Here is a 26,341-nt window from a genome sequence, read left to right as displayed (position 1 = left end):
ACAGCACTGAAAACTGTGACTTACTACCTTTTTTCACACTTATGACCATTGCAGCAACCCCAGGGTCACATGATCAAAATTCAGATGCTTGGTAACTGGCTTCTATTTAAGATGGTGTCCCGGGGTCATGTGATCACCTTTTGCGGCCTTCTGGCAAGCAAAGTCAATGGGGAAGCTAGACTCACTTAACCACCATGTTACTACCTTCATGACTGCAGGGATTCACTTAGCAACTGTGGCAAGAAAGGTTGTAAAATGGGGCAAAACTCACTTAGCAACTGTCTTGTTTAGCAATGGAAATTTTGAGCTCAATTGCGCTCATAAGCCAAGCACTACCTCCACTGCCAACAGACTGAACATGGATTAAGCTACATCTTTAGCTTATGAGGCAGGGCTCTTCAGTGTGAATGCAAAATTCAGAACAACATATATAAAATCTATGTATTTTTAATCTCAACAGGGATTAAAGTACTTTATATCTCTAGAAATTCCATCTAAGGCTCTGGGGTAAGCTGTCATCACCAGTCTAAAATAAGAATCTGAGACTCCATATTATTGCAAAGGGAGGTTAGACAATAAGAGTTTTGACCACACAAGTCCTTTTCAATGCCTTTAACCTCCATTCACTCCGTACCATCCACATAGTTTGGTTCTAGTTAATTAAATCAGGGAACCCTTCATTTGAGGCTAGGATCAGGAAAGAAAGGGGAAACTCCCTGGCGCAGTTTCCAGACTGGTGTTGCTTCCTACAAAGTGCAAACCATAAGGAGGTAACAAATGAAGAAACCTTCGATCTTTAAAGATGGGCCTTAGGTATTTCAAACATTTATATTCTAGTTTTTGGTCAGGCCTAGGCAGCTAGTCAAAAGTACCTTAAGGTGCATCCTTAAAAAGACACAGAGTCATCAAATAACAACCAGCTACAGAGGAAACCTGTAAATGTCAGCTAACCCATCACAGAAAAGTTGTCCAAAAATGTAGGCAAATGCAAAGCCGGTGCCAAAACAGGCTTGGAGAGCAAGTTCCAAAAATACAGAGGTTCTTTCTCAAATCCACATCATCTTTCCTACAAGGACAGAGGGACTGAAGTCTCCTTCAGTAGAGGACTTTGATGCCTATCCAGGCCCTGCCTTTAGCAAAAATATAAATTTTCTTATTTTGATTTTTTTTAAAAAAAATGTTTGAGTAGATCTTCCAAAGATTCCTGTGACTATTTAGAAGCTTTGTTTCCAAGGTCAGCATGAGTCTAGCAGTAATCTTGGGGTAGTCTATGACCTCAATCAATCATATACTAAATAAGTTCAAACTTTTATTCCAATGCTTCTAACTGGTTCTTTTTCATAAAATGCAGAAGCTTTGCCAGGAACGATGCAAAAAATTGGAAGACTATAGATTGTTCTTTCAGAGCAGTAATGAAAGATAGTAGCTGCAGCCACCATATTGTTAATCAATGGGTTAGATGGTCATACTGTGAAATGAAGCCCCACCAGTTCCAATGAAGCAATAAGGCAGGGGTGTCAAACTCAATTTCACTGAGGGCCGCATCAGCATTGCGGTTGCCCTCAGTGGGCCAGGTGGGTATGGCCAGGTTGGGCATGGCCTACTGGGTGGGCGTGGCTAGAGTGCGTATAGCCTACTGGGTGGGCATGGCCAGCTCTACATCGTTCGCATCAAGGGTGCCTATGGGGGCCTGGGCAGGAGTGGGAGAGATCTGAGGGTCTCTGGCAAAAGGAGGGTCTCTGGACCAGGGCCAAGGCAGTGGGGGCCATTCCCTCACTGTTTCCAGGATGGCTTCGCGGGCCACATGAAACCACATCGTGGGACGGATCTGGCCCCGGGCCTTGTGTTTGACATGTCTGCAATAAGGCATTCCTCAAGATGTTCTCTACCATCACAAGAGATAATAACTCCTGCTTAATATGTATGCCTCAGTAACAGGAAGATGGAGCAAGCTGATTCTCTGAATAATTACATAGGAAGTCCTAAGATAGGTCATAAGCCTTAGGAGGACTTTAAAGGTCAACCTAAAATAAGGAACTAGACTGATAGATGGGTAAGAAGGTAAGACAGATCGAAAGGCCCTGGTGATGTTATCTGTTGTGTCAATCTGCCCTCAGGACTTCACTAGATAATAGACTCTAATTTTGCAGAACATATTGGAATATCTAACCTCAAAAGAAGCCCCAACTCTTTCCTAACAGTTGACGTTTCAACAAATACTTCACTAAGTACAATATACAACATCAGTTAGCCATTGACGTTCACAAATTAGGTTACAACATTTTCCATGACCAACTGGGACTTTGGTAACACTTAATTGTTTTGTGCAAAGCTAAGTAAACACCAAAGGGAAAAAAAACCCCACATTTTAGAGACCCTTCCCCTACAGGGTATAAGAATATATCCCCACTTATAGCCATCGGGTCCCAACAGTTTTACTTGAATTAGTATCTCCATAGCTGATTACTGTTCTGTTCCTTCTTTTATTTTATTTTTCTTTCAGGGTCCCAAGTGCAAAATCAGAAAAATCAGGTGAAGTGTAACCCAACTGATGAAAGAAAACGTCTAAAGCAGCAGTGTACTATCCCAGAAAAGAAATAAGAACTTTGAAGAGATACCCATTATGCAAGTCTGTGGACTCGTCAACTTGTAAAAGGCAAGCCAGCCGACAATCTCACATCTACTCACCAGATGAGATCTCAGTTCGGTTGCTGGAGCAACCGACCCACCTGCTGAGTACTATTGCTGGGTGGGTAAACATAAAGAAGTCAGAAAAACTTCCATCTACTGAATGAGTTGCAGCCAACCTTCAAAAGAGAACAATAAACCTTTCCTTGTGGGAGGCTGCTTACAAATACATCGTGGTTATTTTGGCAGTCAGTCTGTGCAAACACAAGAAAAAAGAAGAAAGAAACCACAAAGATGCTTACCTATAATTTCCCTTTTTGCTCAGCTGCTCTTTAAAGTGCCCAAGTGTCAGGCTCGGGGCCTTTAACAGCCTCCTGTAGGGAATTTCTTCTCCACAGAAAAAATAAGTGACAACCAACTCACTAGGCTGGGAGGAGTGAACAACAGGGAGTTTCTTTGGTTCTTTGTGACTGAAACATAAAGGAGGGAGGAGAGAAATAAGTATGGCTTCACAACATTTACAAAACATTTATGTCACACTCAGAGGCACAATCACACAAATTCATCAAGAGTCAACTAACCACAGGTAATTGGAAAATTTAGGAAAGCAAAGCTAGAGACTTATTTGTGTTTTAAATACTGAAGAATTTGAGGTAGCTTTGCCCATACCTGCTGCTTGACCTTGCGGACTTCAACCACCCTTGTTGCTAACTAGCCCCTCAATTTGGAAGGCGATTCTAACTCTAAGTTGACAAACATTGCCGCTGGATCATTTTTAAAAATTGGAGTTTTGACTGTGGGCAAAGGGTTAAAAAACAAAGACAAAGGCATGTATTGCACAAAGTTTTCAATGGAGATATACACTCTTTAATTATCAGCTTAGTAAGACTGGCCAACTAGTTATTGTACATATTTGAAGTCTAAATATTTTGGAAAGGGATTTGCTTAACAGGGCAATGATGTCTGCAACCCTTGAAGATTCAACAAGGCAACCCTACATTGTCTTCATGTCCAGATAAAGGGGACATAAGTCTGCAGCTGTAGGATTATCCCAACCCTCAATTATTGGATGAATTTGGGCAGATTGCTCAGACCCTATGGCAACTTTTCTGAGAAAGAACTTTCAGCCACATCAGGAGAGATATGAGGCAAACCCTATGTGGACTGAACTCTGGGGTAGTTCAAGTGACATACAATAATACAATGACACCAGCATTACTTCAAGTATGGCCCTGTTTTACAAATGGATTTGTTCAGTCTTCTGGTTGGATACTCCGCTTGGTTTCCCCATCCTTGGATCACCAATTTCATGTTGCAACAGTCAACTATTGAAGTGAAGGGCAATTGCACTCATGAGTCTACAAACAATCCATAGCCTAAAAGTCCTTTGCAAGTAACAATTCAGTCCTTGGCACTAGGGATACCAGGATGGGGATGTTAAATAAGAGAAAGGAACAAGGGTTCTGAAGAAAGAGCCAATAAACATTCAATGAAAGAGTCCTGAAACATGACAGAATTGGTAGGACAATTCACTGTTTGCTTAAGATCTACCTCAAGACCAAGTGGTCCTTGATAGAAAAAAGGTTGTAGTTGGTTCTTTAAAAGGGCAGTGACAAATTCTGAGACTGAATTCATACACCACACTAAGCCATGGCTTTGTTTCCTCTAGTTTTTCAATTAATTTATACATATCTGGGTTCCTACTCCAGGCTAGGCCATGAAAGAGGGGTTATAAACCACAATGACTGGAGTTGAACTAACTAAATACCAAACAAATAACAACATTGTACAATATCTGAAACCAACTAGCACAACAGTTCTCAGTCACTGAAACCTTTACATGTGGATTCAGAGAATAAATATTCCTAAAGGAAGTATTCCACTGAGACTGCGGGGAGAAAAAATAAACCCATCATATTACATATAAATGTCTTGGCTAAGTACAGTCTAGAAAGTTTCAGAAATTTTATTTTTTTTCTTGTGTTAATTTGTTATTAAAAATCCTCAATAGATATTCATGAAGATTTTCTGGGACTGGTCAAGCAGCCAAATCCCATAAAACTACTGTGTTTTTCATGATTTCTGTCTTTATATATTAAGTTATATATGACTGTAAGCTTCAAATTACATTTTATCAATGATCCTGCAGTCATGTACAACTTTTGCATTCCATATTAATTTTATGAAAATATCGAGTGAATTGTTACATGATCCTAAACCATGATTTCCTTAAGCTATGGCTTGAATAAGCTCAAACAAACCAGAGTAAATCCTTTAGAGATACAAAATAATTATGATTTATTTGACCAATCTCTGATGATTTATCTTCTTTGCTTTTTTTAAGCTGGTCTTGTTTTACAATTCTGCAAACTGACTAGATAAATGGGTGGACCCCCAAAACAATCCAGTAATAAGCCAGGAACCCATAAACAAACCAATTTTTTTCTCCACATATTTAGTCACAGCAACAATTTCTACAATAATAAATCACGATTTCAAACTATAGATTACAAATAAATCATGACTCCTTTGCAAAAGTGAGCTATTCTTTTCAAAACAAGATGAGCCCTATTATATTTCTCATTGAGCTTCAAAATGATAGCCCATTGTATACTTTTGGACTTTATGCAAGAGTCAGGGATTGGAAACATACTTTGCAGTACGTCTTATTCCTTTGCTATAGTGGCCAAATTATTCAGTATCTATGTGTAACCATTAGTGAGATCATCTGTCACCTGGAGTGAAATATCACCATTATATACAGCATCTCCAACCCAGGCTGAGCCAGAAATCCTGCAGAAGTCATGACCCAGGGCTTATAGATTGTGAGGGCCAAACAAGCTTAAATTAAATCCCTGCAAGTCAGTATTACTCTATGTCTGTGATAGGTCTGGCCTTATCCAAGTTCCAAGTTCAGCTCCAGAAGGAGTTATATTCCCTAATAGAGCAGATTTACAATTTGGGGGGCCTCCAGGAAAGTGGCAGGTGCAAGGTATTGCTAAGAAAGCTTTTGCCTACCTCTTGTTAGTGTGTCAAGTACAGGCCTATCTGGATTGGGACACTCTAACTAAGAACATTCTGTGTGGGTCTGCCTCTGAAGATATCTCAGGCTTGGATGCTACAGTTGTCCCAAAGTCCAGCAGCCTATCTGCTAACCATCGATATGATCATGATAACTTCAGTGCTGCAATTGTCACACTGGTTGCAGATTGTTTTTTATTCCAAGGGACCTACAGGGACATCTCTCCTGTGCATTCCTGTAGCAAGGACTTGACTTGCCAATGGCCCCTACCCTACATGAGGTGGGGCTCAACAATATGCTTCCTTAGTGGCGATTCCTGTGGTCTAAAACACCTCACTTCCCTGTGTATAGAACATACCCCAGCCTTATACCCTTTGGAAAACTACATATAGTTCAGCTATTCTCTAGAGTTTTGGGGGGCTCATGGTATGCAGACTGCCTATAAAAATGTGATTGATGCATCTTCAGATTGTTTAGATTACTTCATTCTCATCATCTCTGACCATTCGCCAAAGTGCCTGGAACTAAGCAGAGATGTCTATAGATTCCCCAGATTTACCCCATTGATTTGCTTATCTCCTGTTCTCCACAGGTTTGTGCGTGTGTGTGTGTGTGTGTGTGTGTGTGTGTGTTCAAAGATAGCAGTAAAGGGAAGAAACGAAAGGATCAACATTGTCTAAAGTTCCTGGATAGAACAGGAAAGCAGATTTTTGGTTAATGGATGACCCATATGGACATTTCACAGCTACTTAATTTTTTTTATAGCACTGTAGGATTTATATCTGAGCCTCCACAATAATTCACAATGTCTATTTTACAGGGCAGGGGAAGCCTCAGCTCCTAAACTTTTGAAGTACACTAACTTGCACATATTTATGTGCCATCAAGCCATTCTCAACTCCTAGTGACAGCAAAGGTAGAATCTCTGTAACATTCTATCCCTAATCTGGCCTTTCAGATCTTCCAATTCACCTACAGTACAATGCCAAGGACTTGGCATATACATTCTATATATGCATTCCTTTACACTGAACTAAATTTAGAAAGCCCTAGCTTGTGTGGAACAGCATATCAAAAGCTGCCACTGTTTTTGTAGCTCAGACCTGGGCAAAAAAACAACAAAAAAACACCCCGGAGACATGCCACATCTGTTTTGATACTTTGACACCACTGTCAAAGGGAAGAGAAAGCCAAGCCCTGGTTCCACCTTGGGCACCTCAAGAAGACAGAATCTGTTGCAGAAATAAGTCTTCCATGGCATGAAGACAAGGCAGTCTCTGAGACAAGCCAGACTTGGCACGTCTAAAGGTCACCAAAGGCTACTCTGCCATAATTTTCTCTTCCTAATTTGTTCCAAGTCTTTGTAGAGTGGTTTCAGGAAGCAAAAAAAAGCCACTAGCATAGACAGCTGGCTTAAGGTCAGCCAATTAAAAATGAAAAGGGATAGTCATGTGGCTAAGCTTGGACTTCAAACATTACTCATTGCTTAAGATGCAGCATCTAAGAAAGAAAACTTTAATTATTTAGAGTCTTGCAGATTCCCTGTCAAAGAAGAACTATCCTGTAATTAGACTAATCCACCAATCTTTGCCCATTTGACTGGAATGCAAACAAAAAGAAGGGGAGAATTAGAGAACCAAGATGTGAAAATAGGCCTTTAAAAAAAGAATCTAAATTCCCTTCTCCACTTCCAAAGCAATGTTTCACTGATAAAAATTGGGTTTCAAAAAAAGGAACCAGCAGATCTCTGAGGTTTAGATTGCACTCACTCTTCTGATGCTGTGTTCGCGGTGCAGAAAGGGCCATTCCCTCCTGGTACAGAAGCCAAGTGGTTTCGATCTCTCAACTGATTTGAAGTTGAACACCTGAAGGATGGGAAATGAGAGAGGAAGGGGAAAGAGATACAGGAAGGCCATTAATCTTTTCCAAATCCCATGTATGCACTCAAGACCGATGTGCTGAAGTGAACATGGAAATATTACATATACTAAAGCCTAAAGTACCTCATCCAAAGATAGGCCAAAGCTTTAATACAACCACTTAACTGGTGTCTGTTTCAGAAGCATTCATTAAAGAAACCAACCAAAGAAGGTTAAACTGGAAGATTCGAATTGCTTTGACTAGAGAGATTACAGTTTATAGGTAATAAGGCTGAGATGATGACTATTCCAAAACCTAAGAATCGCTTGATAGTGAGATAGGCAACATATCAATTTAATAAATAAATAAGCCAAGGCACCAACTTGAGCAAGCCAAAAAGTAACTCCTAAAATGAAGCCAGTTTCAGCTCTTTTGTTTCATCTTTCAAAAATATCTTAAAAATAAAAGTGAAGAGTTGGGCCAAATATGGATCCTTATCTTTCAATCCAAATTTTATTAGCCTACTTGTCTATTTTAACCAAGTTACAGATTTGGGGAATTGTATGTTACTCAGAGCTTAGAAGTATCAAACCAATACACAAACACCCATAAATCAATTAAAATCTCTCCTGAGGATAAAGAGGCTTTATGAATCTGACCTCCTACTTCCCAGTGTTCTAGCTGATCACTGTTAAACATTTAATCTGACTCTACACTTTTGCCCTGAGCAACACAATAGAGAATTTGAAAAGATTCTGTTTGCAGATGCTTTTGTGGCTTTTACAGGTCTGTTCCAGAATATTCAACCTAGTCTCTCTTCAACAGGGACTGGATTGCTTTTAGCAGACATCAACCCATCAACCCTTCTGCTTTGACACCCCAATCTGTGGGAAGTTACCGTTGTTTCTGTGGCTTGGACACCTCAGCTAGCCGGCGGCAAGCTTCCTCCAGCTGGGCCAGTGTGTTGGGTGGAGTAAGTGGAGGCATGGCAGGGTCCTGGACAAAGGGGTGGGCAGGCTGCACAGCCCGTGGGTGGCTGCTGTTGCCCCACTGGTGGTGGCGGGCTGGCCGCTCCCCAGATGCACCTCTGGCAGAGTCAGAATTGTAGGCCTTCTTTGTGTTTTGCGTGCTGGAAAAAGACAAGGGACCAAAGGGGCAAGGTTAAAAAAGCTAAAATATGAGCCTTTCATAGCAGCTTCTGTTCAGTGCATTCTTGATGAGAAGAAAAAAAGGGAGGAAAAAAAGTCTGTCATAACATGAAAAGGGATTTTTTTTTGCCAAAAACATGACATTTTTGTGGTTTTTCTGGTTCCGCGGAACAGCTTTCATATTAAACCAGAGGAGCAAAAGAGCTTCATTTGTTTTTAGTGATTGTAAAAATAGACAGCTCTGTAATAGATAAATATTTACCAGGAGCAAGAGTGTTGCAGACAGCTGATATTTACCTATGGGGCTTGTGCTTAGATTGTCTTTCACTCTCCAACATCCACTGCCAGACGTTCTGGGAGCGATCGGCTTCCCCACTGGGTAGCGGTATGCCTGGTGGGGCAGGAAGACCACCTCCTTCTCCACCTGGCAGGACCAGGCCATCCTGGAGCTTACAGTTCCTTTTGGGAAGGGTCCCAGTTCTGCTGAGGCTTCCATCGGAGAGAGAAGAACAACACTTAGACTCTTGTGGCTAGTCATTACACAGCAACAGTTCTGCTAAAACCTCATGCCACAGTTGAACGAGCTTCTCCTTCCTTTTTCCCATCTCCACTCTCCCCTCATTGCACCATTGCAGTCCCTCAGCTGTTAGACAAACAGGGACAATTCCCAAGGTGTGGGCCAATCCCAACCACCCCAAGCCATTAGAACTCTTCCCCAAGAGGAAACTCACCTAAATGGCTCCAGCTGAGTGACAGGAAGATCCGCCCCCTTCGTGTGTCCTCTACATTTAGGATAGCAGTAATAATCACTGCCCCCGGCACACAAGCATTGCACCCGCTGGGCTGCCTCAGCTTCTATCTGCTCTTTCGTTTTGGGGATGGTGTGGTGGTGGATGTAGTGATGGTGAACATGCTTGGTGGTCTGCTTGGTGATAAATCCTTTGCTGAGAAGAGCACAAGAAGCCGTGGGCACAGCAGTCTTGCCTGGGGTGGCTAACAGGAACTTGCCCCCCGGGAGTCGGTCGGGGGAACGAGCACGAGGACTATGCCGCCCCATGCCAGGAGACTGACACCCGGGGGTCTTAAGCACGCGGGACAGGTGGTCGTCCAGAATGGCCTGAGGATCGTCTTCGTAGCTGCCGGCGGGAAGGAGCGTGAGGGGATGCTGCTGATGTTGCAGGGCTACAAGCTCTCGGTTGCCCTGGGCAGCGACAGGCGTGTCAGTGATCTCCTTTTCGTCATCCTTCAGGACAAAAACGTGAAGGACAATGACTCAATCAGCAGAGCTCAATGAGAAGTCCTCCTAAGCTCTTCAGACATTATGCATTCCTGCCCCGCGGCAGGCATCTGGGGTCAGTGCTTAGACATATAGATACTGACACAATTTCAGGCACCAGCATGCACACCCCCAAGAGACTTCAGCTGGCAGCAAAGAGACACAGCGGTTTTGCTCTGGTTTCACCAGCTTGTGTGACTGTAATGCGTCTCCACACCTGGCCCTCCTTCTTCATGGAAGGATGACCTGAGCCAAGATATTCTCTCTCTCTCTCTCTCTCCCCCTCTCCCTCTCTCATGCCTCCTTCTTCCCTCCCGTCCTCTCGCCCAGCCTCCCCTTCAGCAAAGGGGGAGCCACCAAGCAGGAACCCATGCAAAGGGGGGGGGGAATGTCAGATCCCTACCTCTGTGATTTGCTGCAGCCTCTCTTCCAAGCAATCCATGGTCTCTTGTTCTCGCTTGAGCTTTTCCAACCGAGAGATGAGCTCGGCAGCGAAGGTGGCGGGTTCCACAGGGGTCATTTCCTTGGGGAGCCGGTGGGTTCTCTGCACAGAGCCGGGACAGAGACAATAAGCCAAGTTTAACAGGCAGCGCGAGCAAAAGCAGCTCAGCTCGAGGAGCAGGCTGGCTGGCTCCGTTCAGCTTGTTGTGTCTCCATGTTTGGATGAAAAGACGACCGCAACTAGGCATGGTCTGCTTTGGATTTTTATGAGCAAGTGCTGTGGCCTCATGGAGTGACATCTTCCCCAATAGCGTTTGCCTTCGGCAGGAGCAGTTGGTCGCACTCCGAGGAACCCTGCTTGTTCTCTCTGTAGTACAACCAGCCCATCAGTAGCTACTCTGAAGTAGAAAATCTTCAAAGACTGTTGTCAAACATCAAATGGAAAACTCAGAGGCAGGAGGGGGAGAGAGACTTTAACTCAAGGAATAAAAGTGGAGTATAAACAGAAAGGAGTTGGAAATTAAAATAAAAATAAGACGGGGGAGAAAAAGGGAAGGGAGCGGAGGAGGGAGGGAGGGAGGGAAAGAAAAGGAGTCAAATGGTGGCAGATCAGAGAAGGGCTGGTAATTTATTTCCTGGCTACACACTGGGCACCTTTGAGGTAGTGTTGTCTCAACAGTGTCCTGGATCTTTCTCCCTCTCTCTCCCTCTGTTCTTCTCCCCCCTCCCTGCCCTCCATCTCTTTGTACAGAAAATGAAGGAAGCTGCTAGGGGCAAACGGCGCTACACTGCTGCGCCTGGCTGCCTCCAGCAGATCTATCAAGGGAAAACGCAGCACCTCCAAATCAAGGCTGAAATATGAAAAGGCAAGCAAAAATCTCTGCCGAAAGAAGCAATGAAGGAGGGAGGGGGAAAGGCCCCCTCCCACCCCATCCTCCTCTCATCTCCCCACAATCACTCCCATTTCTTGCCTTCTTCGCCCTCCAGTTGTGGATACACAAACATAAACATAATGTTTTTTTTTGTTTGGGGCATTTTTTGTTTTTTATTTTTTTAAAGGGGGGGGGGGGAGCTGAACTGCCAAGGCTTTCACAGGCTGCCCATGAGGTGAGGTAGGGCCTCTCTCTCTCTGGTAACCACTTAGCTTCAGAAATGATGCGAGGGAAGAAAAAGGCAACTCTGCGGGAAATTGTCACTCTTACACAAGCTGGCTCTATTCAGCTCCCTGATCAAAGCACTGCCTTACAGAGAAAGTCGATTTGCACGCCCCAGGACAAAATAATCTAATTTGCAAGCAGAAGCTATAGAGAACTTTTTTTTAATGGTAGAAGCAGAAGAAAATACAATAAACATACCAATAAATAAATACATGGGGACATGCAGACCCTAGACACCAATAAGGGAAAATATTTGTAGCTCTAGGGTTGAAGTGGAGGTCCTTGGTGCTCTCTGAGCTTGGTTGTTTTCTTGCAGACGTTTCATTACCCAACTAGCTAACAGCATCAGTGTTAGTGCCATAGACTAGCACTGATGATATTACCTAGTTCGGCTAATGAAACATCTGCAAGAAAACAACCAAGCTCAGAGAGCACCAAAGATCCATCCATCTCTGGATCCATCCATCTCAGAGACATATTTCACCTGGGATTTCTCATCGCTTAAGAGAACAGGAAGTTGAATTTGCTTACGTTAATCACAAGGTAAGTTTAGAACACAGAACTTCATCAGAGCTGGAAGGGACCTTGGAAGTCTTCTAGTACGTCCCTCTGCTCTAGCAGGTGACCCTATACTGTTTCAGACAAATGGCTGTCCAACCTCTTCTTAAAAGCCTCCAGTTTGTACTTGTCTATGTAACAACTTACACCAAGTTGAACATTATTTACTCCAACTGACACCTTCAACTTGGTGTCCTCCAAGCACAGGGGCTGCCCTAGCCCACCTCTCTCAATTTCATGCATTGACTGGAGATAATGGGAGCTGCAGCCAATTTGCCATATTGTCTGGAGATGATTGATGATGGAGCTCTAGGCCAACATATTTAGAACACACTATGCTAAAGAAAGCTGCACCACATGAATTACAGCATATCACCCTAAAATCCTCTATACTTTAGATGAGAAAAGAACTCAAATTTCCAAACAAGCACTATTAGATTAACTGCTTGCATGGAAGCCAACAAGCAAGAAGATCTAGGATGGGGGCAGAATTGGAGGTGAGGGGAGACATTTTGGTACAAATATCGTTTTTCCTTTGATGGACCTGGAAAATCTATTTCCTGCCTAACAGTTGCTAACAGGGGGGAGAAATCCTGGCTCTGCTTAAACAAATAGCAGAACGCTCAGTGACTTCAATGAGAACATAATTCCTCCTGGTGCGTTTCTCACTCTTTGACATCCCAAAGCAGAACAACAAATGAAAAGCATTAAGGGGAAAAAAAACCCCTAAAATAAAACAAAGCAGCTGTGGAAGTTCACAGTGAGATTCAAGAGGATTTTTCCCCCCTCTTTCTCTTACCACCCTCAAGCTGATCTATCACATGGTTTAACAGAGAGAGGAAGCCGGCATTTAGAACAGTCCTGCAGCAGCAAATAAGCAGGACAAAACAAGCCCAGTTCTACCAATCATCTATCCATGACTGACACACACACGCAAGCTAGTCTCATGTCAGACACAGAGCCTTCAGGAAAGGGATCATCCAGGCCAGCCTTTGGCTAGGAATCTTGGAACGTATCATCTACTCTAAGCCATCTGGCGGATTCAGCCAACAATCAGACCAACATTTCCCCGCTAATAGCTGCTAGCCAGATGCTTCCAGAAACTCCCAAGCTGGGTCAGGAATCCAAGTCATGTTTTCATTGATCTCATCTTAGGGCAGATTCTAAACCTCCCCTGCAGTTGCTCTCCATATCTCTAAAAAGAGAAAAGAGGAAAAGTGGAAAGGAAAACTTTCAGGTCCAAATACCAGGAAGAATTTCTAAACCAACTGGGAATCTCTTTGGAAAGTATCTCTCTCTCTCTCTCTTTTTTTTTTTAAGAATTCTTATGTTGTATTCCATGGAAGTCCACTTACACAGAGTTACAGGTAGTCCTCGACTTACAACCATTTGTTTAGTGACCGTTCAAAGTCACAACGGCAGTTAAAAAGTGACTTATGCCTGTTTTTCACACGACTGTTTTGACATTCCTGCGGTCACATGATCAAAATTCGGATGCTTGACAACCGGCGTGTATTTATGATGGTTGCAGTGTCCTGCGGAGTCATGTGATCGCCTTTTGCGACCCTCTGACAAGCAAAGTCAATAGGGGAGCCAGATTCAATCAACAACCATGTTACTAACATAACAACTGCAGTGACTCACTTAGCTATTGTGGCAAGAAAAGTCACAAAATAGGGCAAAACTCACTTACCGTATATACTTGAGTATAAGCCGAATTTTTCAGCCCACTTTTTGGGCTGAAAAATTCCACTTCGGCTTATACTCCAGTCAACAAAAAAAACTTACCGAGGACTTGTGCGCGGCCGAGGCTTTGGTGCTTCCGGGATCGCGCACACCTCTCCCAAGCCACCGCCGTCCGGAGACCTGCCGAAGTTTGGGGAGGTTTGGGGAGGTGCGCGCGCACCTCCCCAAACCTCCCCAAACGTCGGCAGGTCTCCGGACCTCCGCGCCCTGCCTGCCTGCTTCTTTCCGCAGCGGAAAGAAGCAGGCAGGCAGGGCGCGGAGGAACGGAGACCCGGCGACGTTTGGGGAGGTTTGGGGAGGCGCCCAAACCTCCCCAAACGTCGGCAGGTCTCCGTTCCTCCGCGCCCTGCCTGCCTGCTTCTTTCCGCAGCGGAAAGAAGCAGGCAGGCAGGGCGCGGAGGAACGGAGACCCGGCGACGTTTGGGGAGGCGCCCAAACCTCCCCAAACGTCGCCGGGTCTCCGTTCCTCCGCGCCCTGCCTGCCTGCTTCTTTCCGCTGCGGAAAGAAGCAGGCAGGCAGGGCGCAGAGGTCCGGAGACCTGCCGACGTTTGGGGAGGTTTGGGGAGGTGCGCGCGCACCTCCCCAAACCTCCCCAAACTTCGGCAGGTCTCCGGACGGCGGCGGCTTGGGAGAGGTGCGCGCGATCCTGGAAGCACCGAAGCAAGTCCTCGGTAAGCTCTGGGCGGTCACTTGCTTCGCGTCTCCTGAGGGAAGGGGGGGGCGACTGGAGCGGGCGTGTTTCCTCGCCTGCTGGGCGCCGCGATTTGCCCGGGGAACGCGCGGGCCCCGAATGGCAGCGTGGAGCGAGGAAGCTGACAGCCAGGGCTTCCCCGAGAGCCGCGGCCACACAGGGTATTCCTGTGTATTCAGGCTTGCAAAATGGCGGATCGAGCCTCTGCTGGCGGCAGAGGCTTGCAGAACGGCGGATCGGCTTATACTCGAGTCAACAACTTTTTCCAGTTTTTGGGGGTGAAATTGGGGGTCTCGGCTTATACTCGAGTCGGCTTATACTCAAGTATATACGGTAATTGTCTTGCTTAGCAATGGAAATTTTGGGCTCAAGTGTGGTCATTAAGTTGAGGACCACCCATATTCAGTGGTGGGATTCAGCCGGCTCGCACCACTTTGGCAGAACCGGTAGCTAATTTTTTGTTGCCCAGGCCCAGAATGGACTTCCAGAAGCGGCATCCACACAGAGAACCGGTTGTTCACATGTCTGAATCCCACCACTGCCCATATTACAGATCTGTTGCCCTAATTTCTCTTTATCCCACCCTCTCAAACCGGAGAGAAAAGAAGCAGTCGTCAGAAAGGGGTGCAGGATGGGATTGTCAACCCCCCACATCAGGGCTCGGTGCCCAAAAGGCTGGCCTAGCACAGAGGAGATTCCTAGATCTGGTATACTTTAAGTAGCACTTGGGCCAACATCCTCCAGAGCGAAACTTCTCTGTAGCAAATCACACAAATCCGAATTATCTCAGCAACGTTAGTAAAACCTGGTGGGAAGAGGAAAAGAATGCTAACTATTTTATCGTTTTAGGAAATTGTCTTTCCTGTTTTCCTGACAAACAGTGAATCACAATCTCTGCCATTCTTTATTCAACAATATTTACAGCCTACCTCCCTTCTGGAGGACTCTGGATCAAAGGCAAGTGGATAAAGTCCAGTACAAACAGATTAAAAAATGGTATGACGGCTAGTCCTCGGCTTACGACTGCAATTGGGACCCGAATTTCCATCGGCAAACATTGTGGCTGTTAAGTGGGTTGTGCCTGATTTCATGACCTTTGTTGCCATGGTTGCTTAGCTGCAGTTGTTAAGTGAATCACATGGCTGTTAAGTGAATCCCCCATTGATTTTTCTTGGAAGCTGACTGGGAAGGTCGCAAATAAGCATTCACGTGACCCTGGGACGCTGCAACACTGTTGTAAATGCATTGGGCAGTTTTTATTTTATTTTTATTTTAATTCCATTTATATCCCGCCCTTCTCCGAAGACTCAGGGCGGCTGACAAGCTTAGCAGTAGCCTTCATTCTATGTATATGCCTGCTTATTAGGGCTTTCACACACACCCCAAGCAGCATTATTACAAAGTCAGCTTAATTGCCCCCAAAAATCTGGGTCCTCAGTTGCCAAGTGTCCCAAATTTTGATCACGTGATGGTGAGAGTCGTAAGCATGAGGATCTTAAATCACTTTTTTCATTGCCGATGTAACTCCGAATGGTTTGCTAAACAAATGGCTATATGTCGAGGCATTAAAAACTATCCATCAACATCCTAGACCTAGGCAACCTTTGAATTAATTCATCTATGGATCACATAAAAGCATGATTTTAAAATGCTTCGTCAACCCCAAAAATACTTACTGGAAAGTGAGGTAGAGAAACCTGCCCGTTGGCCTTGACGCTGCGATGCATTTCCCTCTGGAGATGCTTCTTGCTCCCGATTCTGTAAGGAGGGATCCCATCACTAGACATGAGAAAAGAAATAATTATAATATTAGGTTTAGTTTGTAAGTATTCAGCTGCATCAAGAGCCAGTGTTTTGTTGTTTTTCTTTTAATGAGAGGCTAACAGCCTTCCATTACATAGATGCTGAGAGAGGGAGAAAGATTTTTTTTTCTTTTATAGAAGGCCCCACACAGACCAGAACTGGATTTATAAGCAGAAGCCAAGCTTTCAGACTTCCAAGCCAACCTCTGTTTTTTCTTCTTCCCTATTTAAATTCAACTGAGCTATAAATGTTTTTCTACGAGGGGGGGAAAAAGCATTCTGCAGGTAAAAGAAGAACTTGTCTCTCTTTGTTAGACCCTGGAACCTGGTTGCTAAGGCTTTCTTCCCCTCTCTCTATTATTATTTTTTCCTTGACTTTAAATGTGAGCGGTTTCTTAAAGTCACAATTCAAGGTGAAAATCCCTGTTTTTGCTTACATCCCAGTCTAACGCTATGGTTAAAATAGAAAAAGCAGCAGCAGGGATTGATTGATGGGACTTCTGTCCCTTCCTACATGCAATATTACAGGTTTTTCCAGTGGTGCAGTCTGAAATGCCAAGTACTTTAACGTAAATTGTCCCTGTAGGAAAAGCCAGTGTAATCTATAGCCTTTTAGAAAGGCATCCAGAGCTCTAAAAATAGGAATCTTCAAATGAAGACATGGAATGTTTTTAGAATAGTCAAGTTACTCTCCACTCACCTTTTCGCTTTCATTATTTTCAGAGAGAAGGAAAACAGTTCCCTAAACTTATGAACTAGTTTTTACACTTAGTGCTTGAATGCATGAACACTGATGGATTGAGAGACAGATATGAGCATGCAAGGATACACACACACACACACACACACACACACAAATATCTAGAAACTTTATGTACACATAGAATATTTATTTGTAAGATATAAATAAACTTTCTCTAGAAGCTCAGGGCAATAGATGCAGTTCTCCATTTTTCCTCTTTAATAATCACCCTATGAGGTTGTGATTAAGTTGAGAGACAATAACCAGTTCAAGGTCACCCACCGGCTTCCATGATTGACAGAAGACTTGAATTTGGGTTTCTCTAGCCCTAGTCCAACATACAGGTGATCCTCAACTTATGACCACAAGGGAGTCCCAAAATTTCCATTGCTAAGCAAGACATTTGTTAAGTGACCTTTGCCCCATGTTATGACCTTTGTGCCATAGTTGATAAGTGAATCAATGCAATTGTTATGCTAGTAACGTGGTTGTTACCGTATATACTTGAGTATAAGCCGACTCGAGTATAAGCCGAGACCCCCAATTTCACCCCCAAAAACTGGAAAAAGTTATTGACTCGAGTATAAGCCGATCCGCCGTTCTGCAAGCCTCTGCCGCCAGCAGAGGCTCGATCCGCCATTTTGCAAGCCTGAATACACAGGAATACCCTGTGTGGCCAAGGCTCGTCGGCAGGTCTCCGTTCCTCCTGCCGACCTTTGGGGAGGTTTGGGCGCCTCCCCAAACCTCCCCAAACGTCGGCAGGTCTCCGTTCCTCCTGCCGACCTTTGGGGAGGTTTGGGCGCCTCCCCAAACCTCCCCAAACCTCGGCAGGTCTCCGTTCCTCCTGCCGACCTTTGGGGAGGTTTGGGCGCCTCCCCAAACCTCCCCAAACCTCTGCAGGTCTCCGTTCCTCCGCGCAGACCTGCCGACCTTTGGGGAGGTTTGGGCGCCTCCCCAAACCTCGGCAGGTCTCCGTTCCTCCTGCCGACCTTTGGGGAGGTTTGGGCGCCTCCCCAAACCTCCCCAAACCTCGGCAGGTCTCCGTTCCTCCTGCCGACCTTTGGGGAGGTTTGGGCGCCTCCCCAAACCTCCCCAAACCTCGGCAGGTCTCCGTTCCTCCGCGCAGACCTGCCGACCTTTGGGGAGGTTTGGGCGCCTCCCCAAACCTCCCCAAACCTCGGCAGGTCTCCGTTCCTCCTGCCGACCTTTGGGGAGGTTTGGGCGCCTCCCCAAACCTCCCCAAACCTCGGCAGGTCTCCGTTCCTCCTGCCGACCTTTGGGGAGGTTTGGGCGCCTCCCCAAACCTCGGCAGGTCTCCGTTCCTCCTGCCGACCTTTGGGGAGGTTTGGGCGCCTCCCCAAACCTCCCCAAACCTCGGCAGGTCTCCGTTCCTCCTGCCGACCTTTGGGGAGGTTTGGGCGCCTCCCCAAACCTCCCCAAACCTCTGCAGGTCTCCGTTCCTCCGCGCAGACCTGCCGACCTTTGGGGAGGTTTGGGCGCCTCCCCAAACCTCCCCAGGTCTCCGTTCCTGTTTGGGGAGGTTTGGGCGCCTCCCCAAACCTCCCCAAACCTCGGCAGGTCTCCGTTCCTCCTGCCGACCTTTGGGGAGGTTTGGGCGCCTCCCCAAACCTCCCCAAACCTCGGCAGGTCTCCGTTCCTCCTGCCGACCTTTGGGGAGGTTTGGGCGCCTCCCCAAACCTCGGCAGGTCTCCGTTCCTCCGCGCAGACCTGCCGACCTTTGGGGAGGTTTGGGCGCCTCCCCAAACCTCGGCAGGTCTCCGTTCCTGTTTGGGGAGGTTTGGGCGCCTCCCCAAACCTCCCCAAACCTCGGCAGGTCTCCGTTCCTCCGCGCAGACCTGCCGACGTTTGGGGAGGTTTGGGGAGGCGCCCAAACCTCCCCAAAGGTCGGCAGGAAGAACGGAGACCTGCCGAGGTTTGGGGAGGTTTTGGGAGGCGCCCAAACCTCCCCAAAGGTCGGCAGGTCTGCGCGGAGGAACGGAGACCTGTCGAGGTTTGGGGAGGTTTGGGGAGGCGCCCAAACCTCCCCAAACAGGAACGGAGACCTGCCGAGGTTTGGGGAGGTTTGGGGAGGCGCCCAAACCTCCCCAAACGTCGGCAGGTCTGCGCGGAGGAACGGAGACCTGCCGAGGTTTGGGGAGGTTTGGGGAGGCGCCCAAACCTCCCCAAACAGGAACGGAGACCTGCCGAGGTTTGGGGACGTTTGGGGAGGCGCCCAAACCTCCCCAAAGGTCGGCAGGTCTGCGCGGAGGAACGGAGACCTGCCGAGGTTTGGGGAGGTTTGGGGAGGCGCCCAAACCTCCCCAAACAGGAACGGAGACCTGCCGAGGTTTGGGGACGTTTGGGGAGGCGCCCAAACCTCCCCAAAGGTCGGCAGGTCTGCGCGGAGGAACGGAGACCTGCCGAGGTTTGGGGAGGCGCCCAAACCTCCCCAAACAGGAACGGAGACCTGCCGAGGTTTGGGGAGGTTTGGGGAGGCGCCCAAACCTCCCCAAACGTCGGCAGGTCTGCGCGGAGGAACGGAGACCTGCCGAGGTTTGGGGAGGTTTGGGGAGGCGCCCAAACCTCCCCAAACAGGAACGGAGACCTGCCGAGGTTTGGGGAGGTTTGGGGAGGCGCCCAAACCTCCCCAAAGGTCGGCAGGAAGAACGGAGACCTGCCGAGGTTTGGGGAGGCGCCCAAACCTCCCCAAACAGGAACGGAGACCTGGGGAGGTTTGGGGAGGCGCCCAAACCTTCCCAAACGTCGGCAGGTCTGCGCGGAGGAACGGAGACCTGGGGAGGTTTGGGGAGGCGCCCAAACCTCCCCAAAGGTCGGCAGGAGGAACGGAGACCTGCCGAGGTTTGGGGAGGTTTGGGGAGGCGCCCAAACCTCCCCAAAGGTCGGCAGGAGGAACGGAGACCTGCCGAGGTTTGGGGAGGTTTGGGGAGGCGCCCAAACCTCCCCAAAGGTCGGCAGGAGGAACGGAGACCTGCCGAGGTTTGGGGAGGTTTGGGGAGGCGCCCAAACCTCCCCAAACGTCGGCAGGTCTGCGCGGAGGAACGGAGACCTGCCGAGGTTTGGGGAGGCGCCCAAACCTCCCCAAACGTCGGCAAGTCTCCGTTCCTCCGCGCCCTGCCTGCCTGCTTCTTTCCGCTGCGGAAAGAAGCAGGCAGGCAAGGCGCGGAGTTTGGGGAGGTGCGCGCGCACCTCCCCAAACCTCCCCAAACTTCGGCAGGTCTCGGACGGCGGTGGCTTGGGAGAGGTGCGGGCGATCCCGGAAGCACCAAAGCCTCGGCCGCGCACAAGTCCTCGGTAAGTTTTTTTGTTGACTGGAGTATAAGCCGAAGTGGAATTTTTCAGCCCAAAAAGTGGGCTGAAAAATTCGGCTTATACTCAAGTATATACGGTAAGTGAATCTGGCCTCCCCATTGACTTTGCCTATCAGAAGGTTGCAAAAGGGAATCATGTAACCCTGGGACACTGCGACTGTCATAAATGCATATCAGTTGCCAAGCATCCGAATTTTGATCACATGACCATGGGGATGCTGCATTGGTCGTACATGTAAAAAATGATCATAAAGCATTTTTTCAGTGCTATTGTAACTTTGAATGGGCACTGAACAAATAGTTGTAAATTGAGGACTATCTCTATTAACTATTTCATCACCTTGGCTCTATATTATATACATACTGTATGTAAGCATAATGAACAAATGGTAGGATAAATCAATAAATATTTTATGCAACTTTAAAAACCTTTGAAAGAAGAAGGAAGTGATTACACACACACACACACACACACACACATGGAAAGGGGGGGGGGTTGTTGTAGGCTCCATTCAAATTTGTAAGCCCCCAGTCATGGAGGTCAAAAATTATGCTGTCATTCAGGGTGCTATTGTGAATACTCCAGTGTTGATTATTTCAATATGAAGAATGGAAAAAGCTAAAATCTTTATTATGAAACCTCCTAATCTTTTATTCCTTAACACAGATAATATAAACAGATGGTTTTTAAAGGCAACATGTGTAAATCCAATTAAATCCAACTGCATTTGTTTCAGTATAAATGAACATGTCTGCACTGCCATAGCCACCCATTCTGAGAATGTTTGGAAACTAATTGATTGCAAGGACCTGTTGGTAAAACAAGTCAGATGGGGGGGAAAATGGCTTGTCTTTGGGAAAGTATGTTTTGAGCCCCAATCTGCAGAATTGGTTGGGAGGTACATATTGTCCTTGAGCCACTGGCAACTTTTCCAGGCCAGGTACTGCCACAAAGTTTACACCGATTTGGGCAAACATTCAATGGGATCCTTGCCTCTGGTTGAGACTGTAGTTCTCATCCTGGTTGAGTTTCTAAGAGCTGTAAATCTCAACATGGCTGGAGAGCAAAATGGCAGAGGATTCTGGTTTAGAAGATTTTAATAAGGTCAGGCATACTCAGTCTTTTCCTTTATAATGACCATGATCATGCCCAAAGGCATCTGAGGATCATCACATGAATAAGGGATCAGAACTTAGCAAATGTGAGTCTCTTTCTCAGTTGACTCCCTAGGAGCCCAGCTTTAAAATTACTACTAAAAGTTTATTGTGTAACCTTGTGAGATTTTGAGCAAGACCAATGGTCCATTATTAAAAATTATTTTGTGCTGCACCAGGGACCACCTATATTTCCCTTATGGATCTCCAGCAGTTCCCAAACCACACCTGAGAAAGCACTGAATCCCAGTATCTCATTCTGAAGCAATTCCTGTCTTAATAATGGTCCATCATCCAAACCTGCATATATTCAAATCCTGTCCCTTCCCCCCAAAGGGAACCATGACCTTTTTGTCTATGCAGAGCATCTGATTCTCAGAGATGCATAGATTTGAGCAAATCTATGAACCAGGACTGGAGTCTATATAACTTCTGTATCTTTCAGCTTTAAGAGAAAGGACTTAAAGGAAAATGGACTGTATTTACCATGCTGAGAGGTATAAAGTAATAATGTGTTAGGAGGTTATAGGAAAATTGGGGAGTTTGCTCAGTGATCATGCAAAAAGGAAAAAAAACAGTCCCTAATCCAACTCATTCTCCTGCTTCACAATAAAAGTTCATGGAGGGATTTGTGGTCTGTGTGAATGACTTCAGAACTCACAACGTTCTGTCTGAGATAAAGACAAAATGTTCCTTCTTTTCAGTCTTCTAAAGAAAAAACTGAAAACCACCAGAGTAAAATCATTATATGGAAATACTTATTGAACGGGCCTGCAGTCTTCATATAACCTCCTTCCCAGAAATGTGACTGAAGTGATTTAATTTTTATGCACCATGATTCTAAAGAAAGCCACCCTGGTTGGTGTCATCACCAACAGGAAATCACAGGATCACCAGGCCAAATACAGGAAGAGGCCTATTGCAATTTGATATTGATCTCATGCCAATATTGTCCAAACTATAAACTTAATTTGGCTAGCACAGAGGATATAGAAAGGCAAGATCTTTCCTCAAACTTGGGGATCTCTTTTCCTCAGAATACCTCTGCTTCAAATATGATACGTTGGGTACAGTTGGTTGTGGACAGGGCAATATTTTTAACGCATTTGCAGTTCCATTTGCCTCCAAGAAACAGGTAAAACCAAGCTGAAGGCAGGTGGCATCATCTCAAATACAGTAGAAGGCAGTAAGTCCTCTGAAGAACATGCAATGCAACGAGAGCTTCTAAATGTACAACATGCAAATCACATAGTTGGAAGGGACCTTAAGTGACTGTTTGGTCCAACCCTTGGCCCAGTGCAGTATCCCCAGCAGCATCCTTGAAAGATGACCATCCAACCTTTGTTTGAAAACCCCCAGCAGAGGACAACTTCCTATTCTGGGTGGCCAATCATGCTTTTGAACCACTTCTCTCTTTTGCCTAGCCTTTAGTTTGGCAAGTATAGAGCCTTGGTGGAGCAGTGGGCTAATGCCTCCTTAAGTAACACCAGCTGCCTGCAATTAGTGCAGGTTCGCATCCCACCAGGCTCAAGGTTGACTCAGCCTTCCATCCTTCCCAGGTAGGTAAAATGAGGACCCAGATTGTTGGGGGCAATTAAGCTGACTTTGTAATAATTCCGCTTGCGGGGGGGGGGGGGAGCCCTAATAAGCAGGCATATACATAGAATGAAGGCTACTGCTAAGCTTGTAAGCCGCCCTGAGTCTTCGGAGAAGGGCGGGATATAAATGGAATTAAAATAAAATAAAATAAATAAATAAGTCCATTTCTCCACAGAATAAAACTCCTGGGAGTAGACTGCAAATTCAGTCATAGCAGCAAACTACAGTTTACTGAATTCACTCATCATGCTAATCCAGTCCGTGATTTGTTTAGTTTTTTTGCTTATTTTTCCGTTTCTCTTCCTATGTGGTACAGAAGAGAGACTTACTTGCTAAGACTCTTAATGTGAATGGAAGAGAATGCCAGCTGATATTGTTAGTGAACTGAGTGAGTTATCTGTGCTGTTCACATTCATAAAACTTTTCATGCTTTTAAAATAAATTGTAAACATTACAGTGGAGGCATTACCTAGCTGGGTAATGAAACATCTGCAAGAAAGCTATCTTGCTCAGAGAGCATCAAGGATTCCAGAGTTCAACCTCAAGGTGCATATATTTGTTTTTATTTGTAATCATTAAGCTATTCATCTTCTACCACATCATGCTTCTGTTACTGTTTTCAAGCACTTCAGAAAGAATGTACTTTTTTGAAAGCTCATATCCATGGATTAGCTTTATGTTTGTATTGGGTTTGCACAGCACTGAAAACTAACCATAATGGCAGAGTTGATACAGCACATAACACTAACCTGATGGGCTTATAGTTCAGTTTGTTAGGTGAGTACAGTATGAGTGCAACAGGATCTGACCCTGTCCTGTTATTTCACTTTGTTATAACATACATGTAAAAGTTAAGATGCCTATTATTATTCCCTATTTATTTCTGGCTTTTAGCTGGTACTGTCAATATTTTACCTGTACTATTTATTCTATGAGAGCCACCAACATTTTTTTAAAATTCTGCTACAGTAGAAATATGTAAATAAATAAATAAATAAATAAATAAATAAATAAATAAATAAATAAATAAATAAATAAATAAGTAAGTAAATGGTGTATTGGTACTGTGAACTATGATCTGCAATTGCTAAACCAACATCATACAATGCTGTGTTTTAGCATGGTCTCTGAACCAGGCCATTACTCAAAGCCATTTATGGTTTCCTTTGGCTTAGACAAGCATATTGTGGTTTGTTAACTGTGATGTACAATATGATTTATCCACGGGTAGTAAGCAATGCCAGTTAATAAACCCAAAAAAACTCTGTGCAGGAGAAAAAAGGAGGTTGGGGGGGTGGGACGGGGACTCAGGCATGGCATGATAATATACAGCTGTTAACACGGGTCCAGAATTTTGTCCTGAAAGTGGAGTTTGGCACAAGGTTTTAATGCCCCATCTCCCATGCTTCTCTGTGGGAGATTATCCCATTTATGTTTCAAGAGCCGAGATGCTTCTAGCCAAGTTGGCTGCAGAGGAGAAACCTGACACCAACCACAGCATCACATTCCTCTAACCACTCAGGGTAATGCTGGAATACAGCCCTTTTCTGTTGTGATGTTACAACAGTGATGTCCTCTGTCCTCTCTTGTGGAAAAGCCAGCTCCCTTCCCCAGGCCAGCCTACCCTTAAGTGGCAAAGGACAGGCAAAGTCTGCCATCCAATTTTCTTCACCCGGGAAGGGAAACATTAAGGTAACAGTCAATTACCAATCTATTTGGCTGCTTCTGTGCTGGGAAAGTGGGGAGTCGGAGTGGGCTCCTCTTCCAAAATGCCATCTGACGGCCCTGTGACCTCCTTGTTGTAGGGTTAGGAGCCCTCTGGGCTCCTTGAGCACAACTAGATTTAATTTCCATAATTCCTAGCGTGCACCACGCTTGATGCACTTGGTCAACTTGGTTTTAAGGACGTTTTGCCCCATTTCATGACCTTTCTTGTGCTGGTTGTTAAGTGAATCACTGCAGTTGTTAAGTTAGGAATACGGTTGTTAAGTGAATCTGGCTCCCTCTTTGATTTTGCTTGTCAGAAGGCCACAAAAGGTGATCACATGCCCCCAGGACACTGTGGACCGTCATAAATACGTGCCAATTGCCAAATGCCTGAATTTCAATCATGTGACCATGGAGGACGCTGCAACGGTCATAAGTGTGAAAGCGTAAAAATGGCCAAGGGTCATTTTTTTCAGTGCCACTGTAACTTCAAATGGTCCCTAAAGAAATGCTTCAAAGTCGAGAACTACCTGTCTCGATTTTGCTTGATGTTACACTTCAAACATGCACTTATCAAAACTTTTCATTTTCATTTCTCCATTTCCATTCTCAGCCACTTGAAAGTGCCTCTGGATGTGTCCATTGAGAGGATGCACTGAGGGCTGGTATGCTTTGTTTTCAGAGGTATTCACATGACCCCAGGATATCTTAAATACATGTCAATTTTCATCCCATGGCCCTGGAGATGCTGCAACGGTCATAAACATGAGGACTGGTCATAAGTTGAGGAATACCTGTAAACCACTTTAAGCTTCTAAAGAACAGGTGGGTATAAATTAATCAATTAAATGAAATTCCTTTTCAAGAATTGCTTTGAACAATAGAATGCATGGCTGGAATACCTGCCCTAAGCTGGGACCTATTTATTTCTTCCTTGACCTATTTTTTGTAACTTCTTATTTGATAGAAAGTCCTGGGGAACCTGAAAAGTTGCACATTCTTTTGTGACATTTATTGATTTGATTTATACCCCACTTTTCATTAAGGAGCTCAGGATGGTGCTGCTCGCCTCATTACAACCTTGTGAGGTACGTTGGGCTGAGTACGAACAACTAGATCCAAGTCTCCAGAGAAGCTCTTTCAGTAGAGTGTGGACCAAAACTGTGCTCCCCCTTACTCCTGGTGTAACACCTTAACCACTATATTCCACTTAATAAAGCGCATACTTAATATGGAAGTAATTCTTGAAACAAACTCAAGGAAATCAAGAATTCCCACTAAGAAAATGTGGAACATCCCGTTACACACGTTGTGGATTTTGTAGGGCTTACTTCCATGAAAGCATTTTTAAGACTGCACTATGACAGAATTGATCTCCAAATAAACCAGAATTAAGAGCCAGACCACAGTGGAACTATGGGTTAAATTAACCAGCCTGTCACATATCAATTTACATTGGATGTGGAAGTAAAAGGCAGC

The 26,341-nt window shown here is 45.4% G+C and overlaps 1 protein-coding gene across 3 annotated transcripts in view; it reads right to left on the bottom strand.

Annotated features, from left to right (window-relative positions):
- Positions 1-26,341, bottom strand: part of AXIN2 (axin 2) — a 53,898-nt gene that overhangs the window by 9,254 nt on the left and 18,303 nt on the right. For all 3 annotated transcript variants that reach the window (XM_081318539.1, XM_081318541.1, XM_081318540.1), the window contains exons 4-10: positions 16,205-16,307; positions 10,338-10,478; positions 9,390-9,901; positions 8,956-9,147; positions 8,409-8,639; positions 7,420-7,515; positions 2,931-3,098 (exon numbers count right to left, since the gene is read on the bottom strand). In XM_081318539.1, coding sequence (XP_081174665.1) covers positions 2,931-3,098; positions 7,420-7,515; positions 8,409-8,639; positions 8,956-9,147; positions 9,390-9,901; positions 10,338-10,478; positions 16,205-16,307 — 1,443 coding nt within the window. The remainder of the gene's footprint in view (positions 1-2,930; positions 3,099-7,419; positions 7,516-8,408; positions 8,640-8,955; positions 9,148-9,389; positions 9,902-10,337; positions 10,479-16,204; positions 16,308-26,341) is intronic.

Source organism: Vipera berus (assembly GCF_964194415.1).
Source record: "Vipera berus genome assembly, chromosome: 2".
NCBI classification, from domain to species: Eukaryota; Metazoa; Chordata; class Lepidosauria; order Squamata; family Viperidae; genus Vipera; species Vipera berus.
Note: the sequence above shows the minus strand (reverse complement) of the source record. Positions and strands in the feature narration are given on the sequence as shown.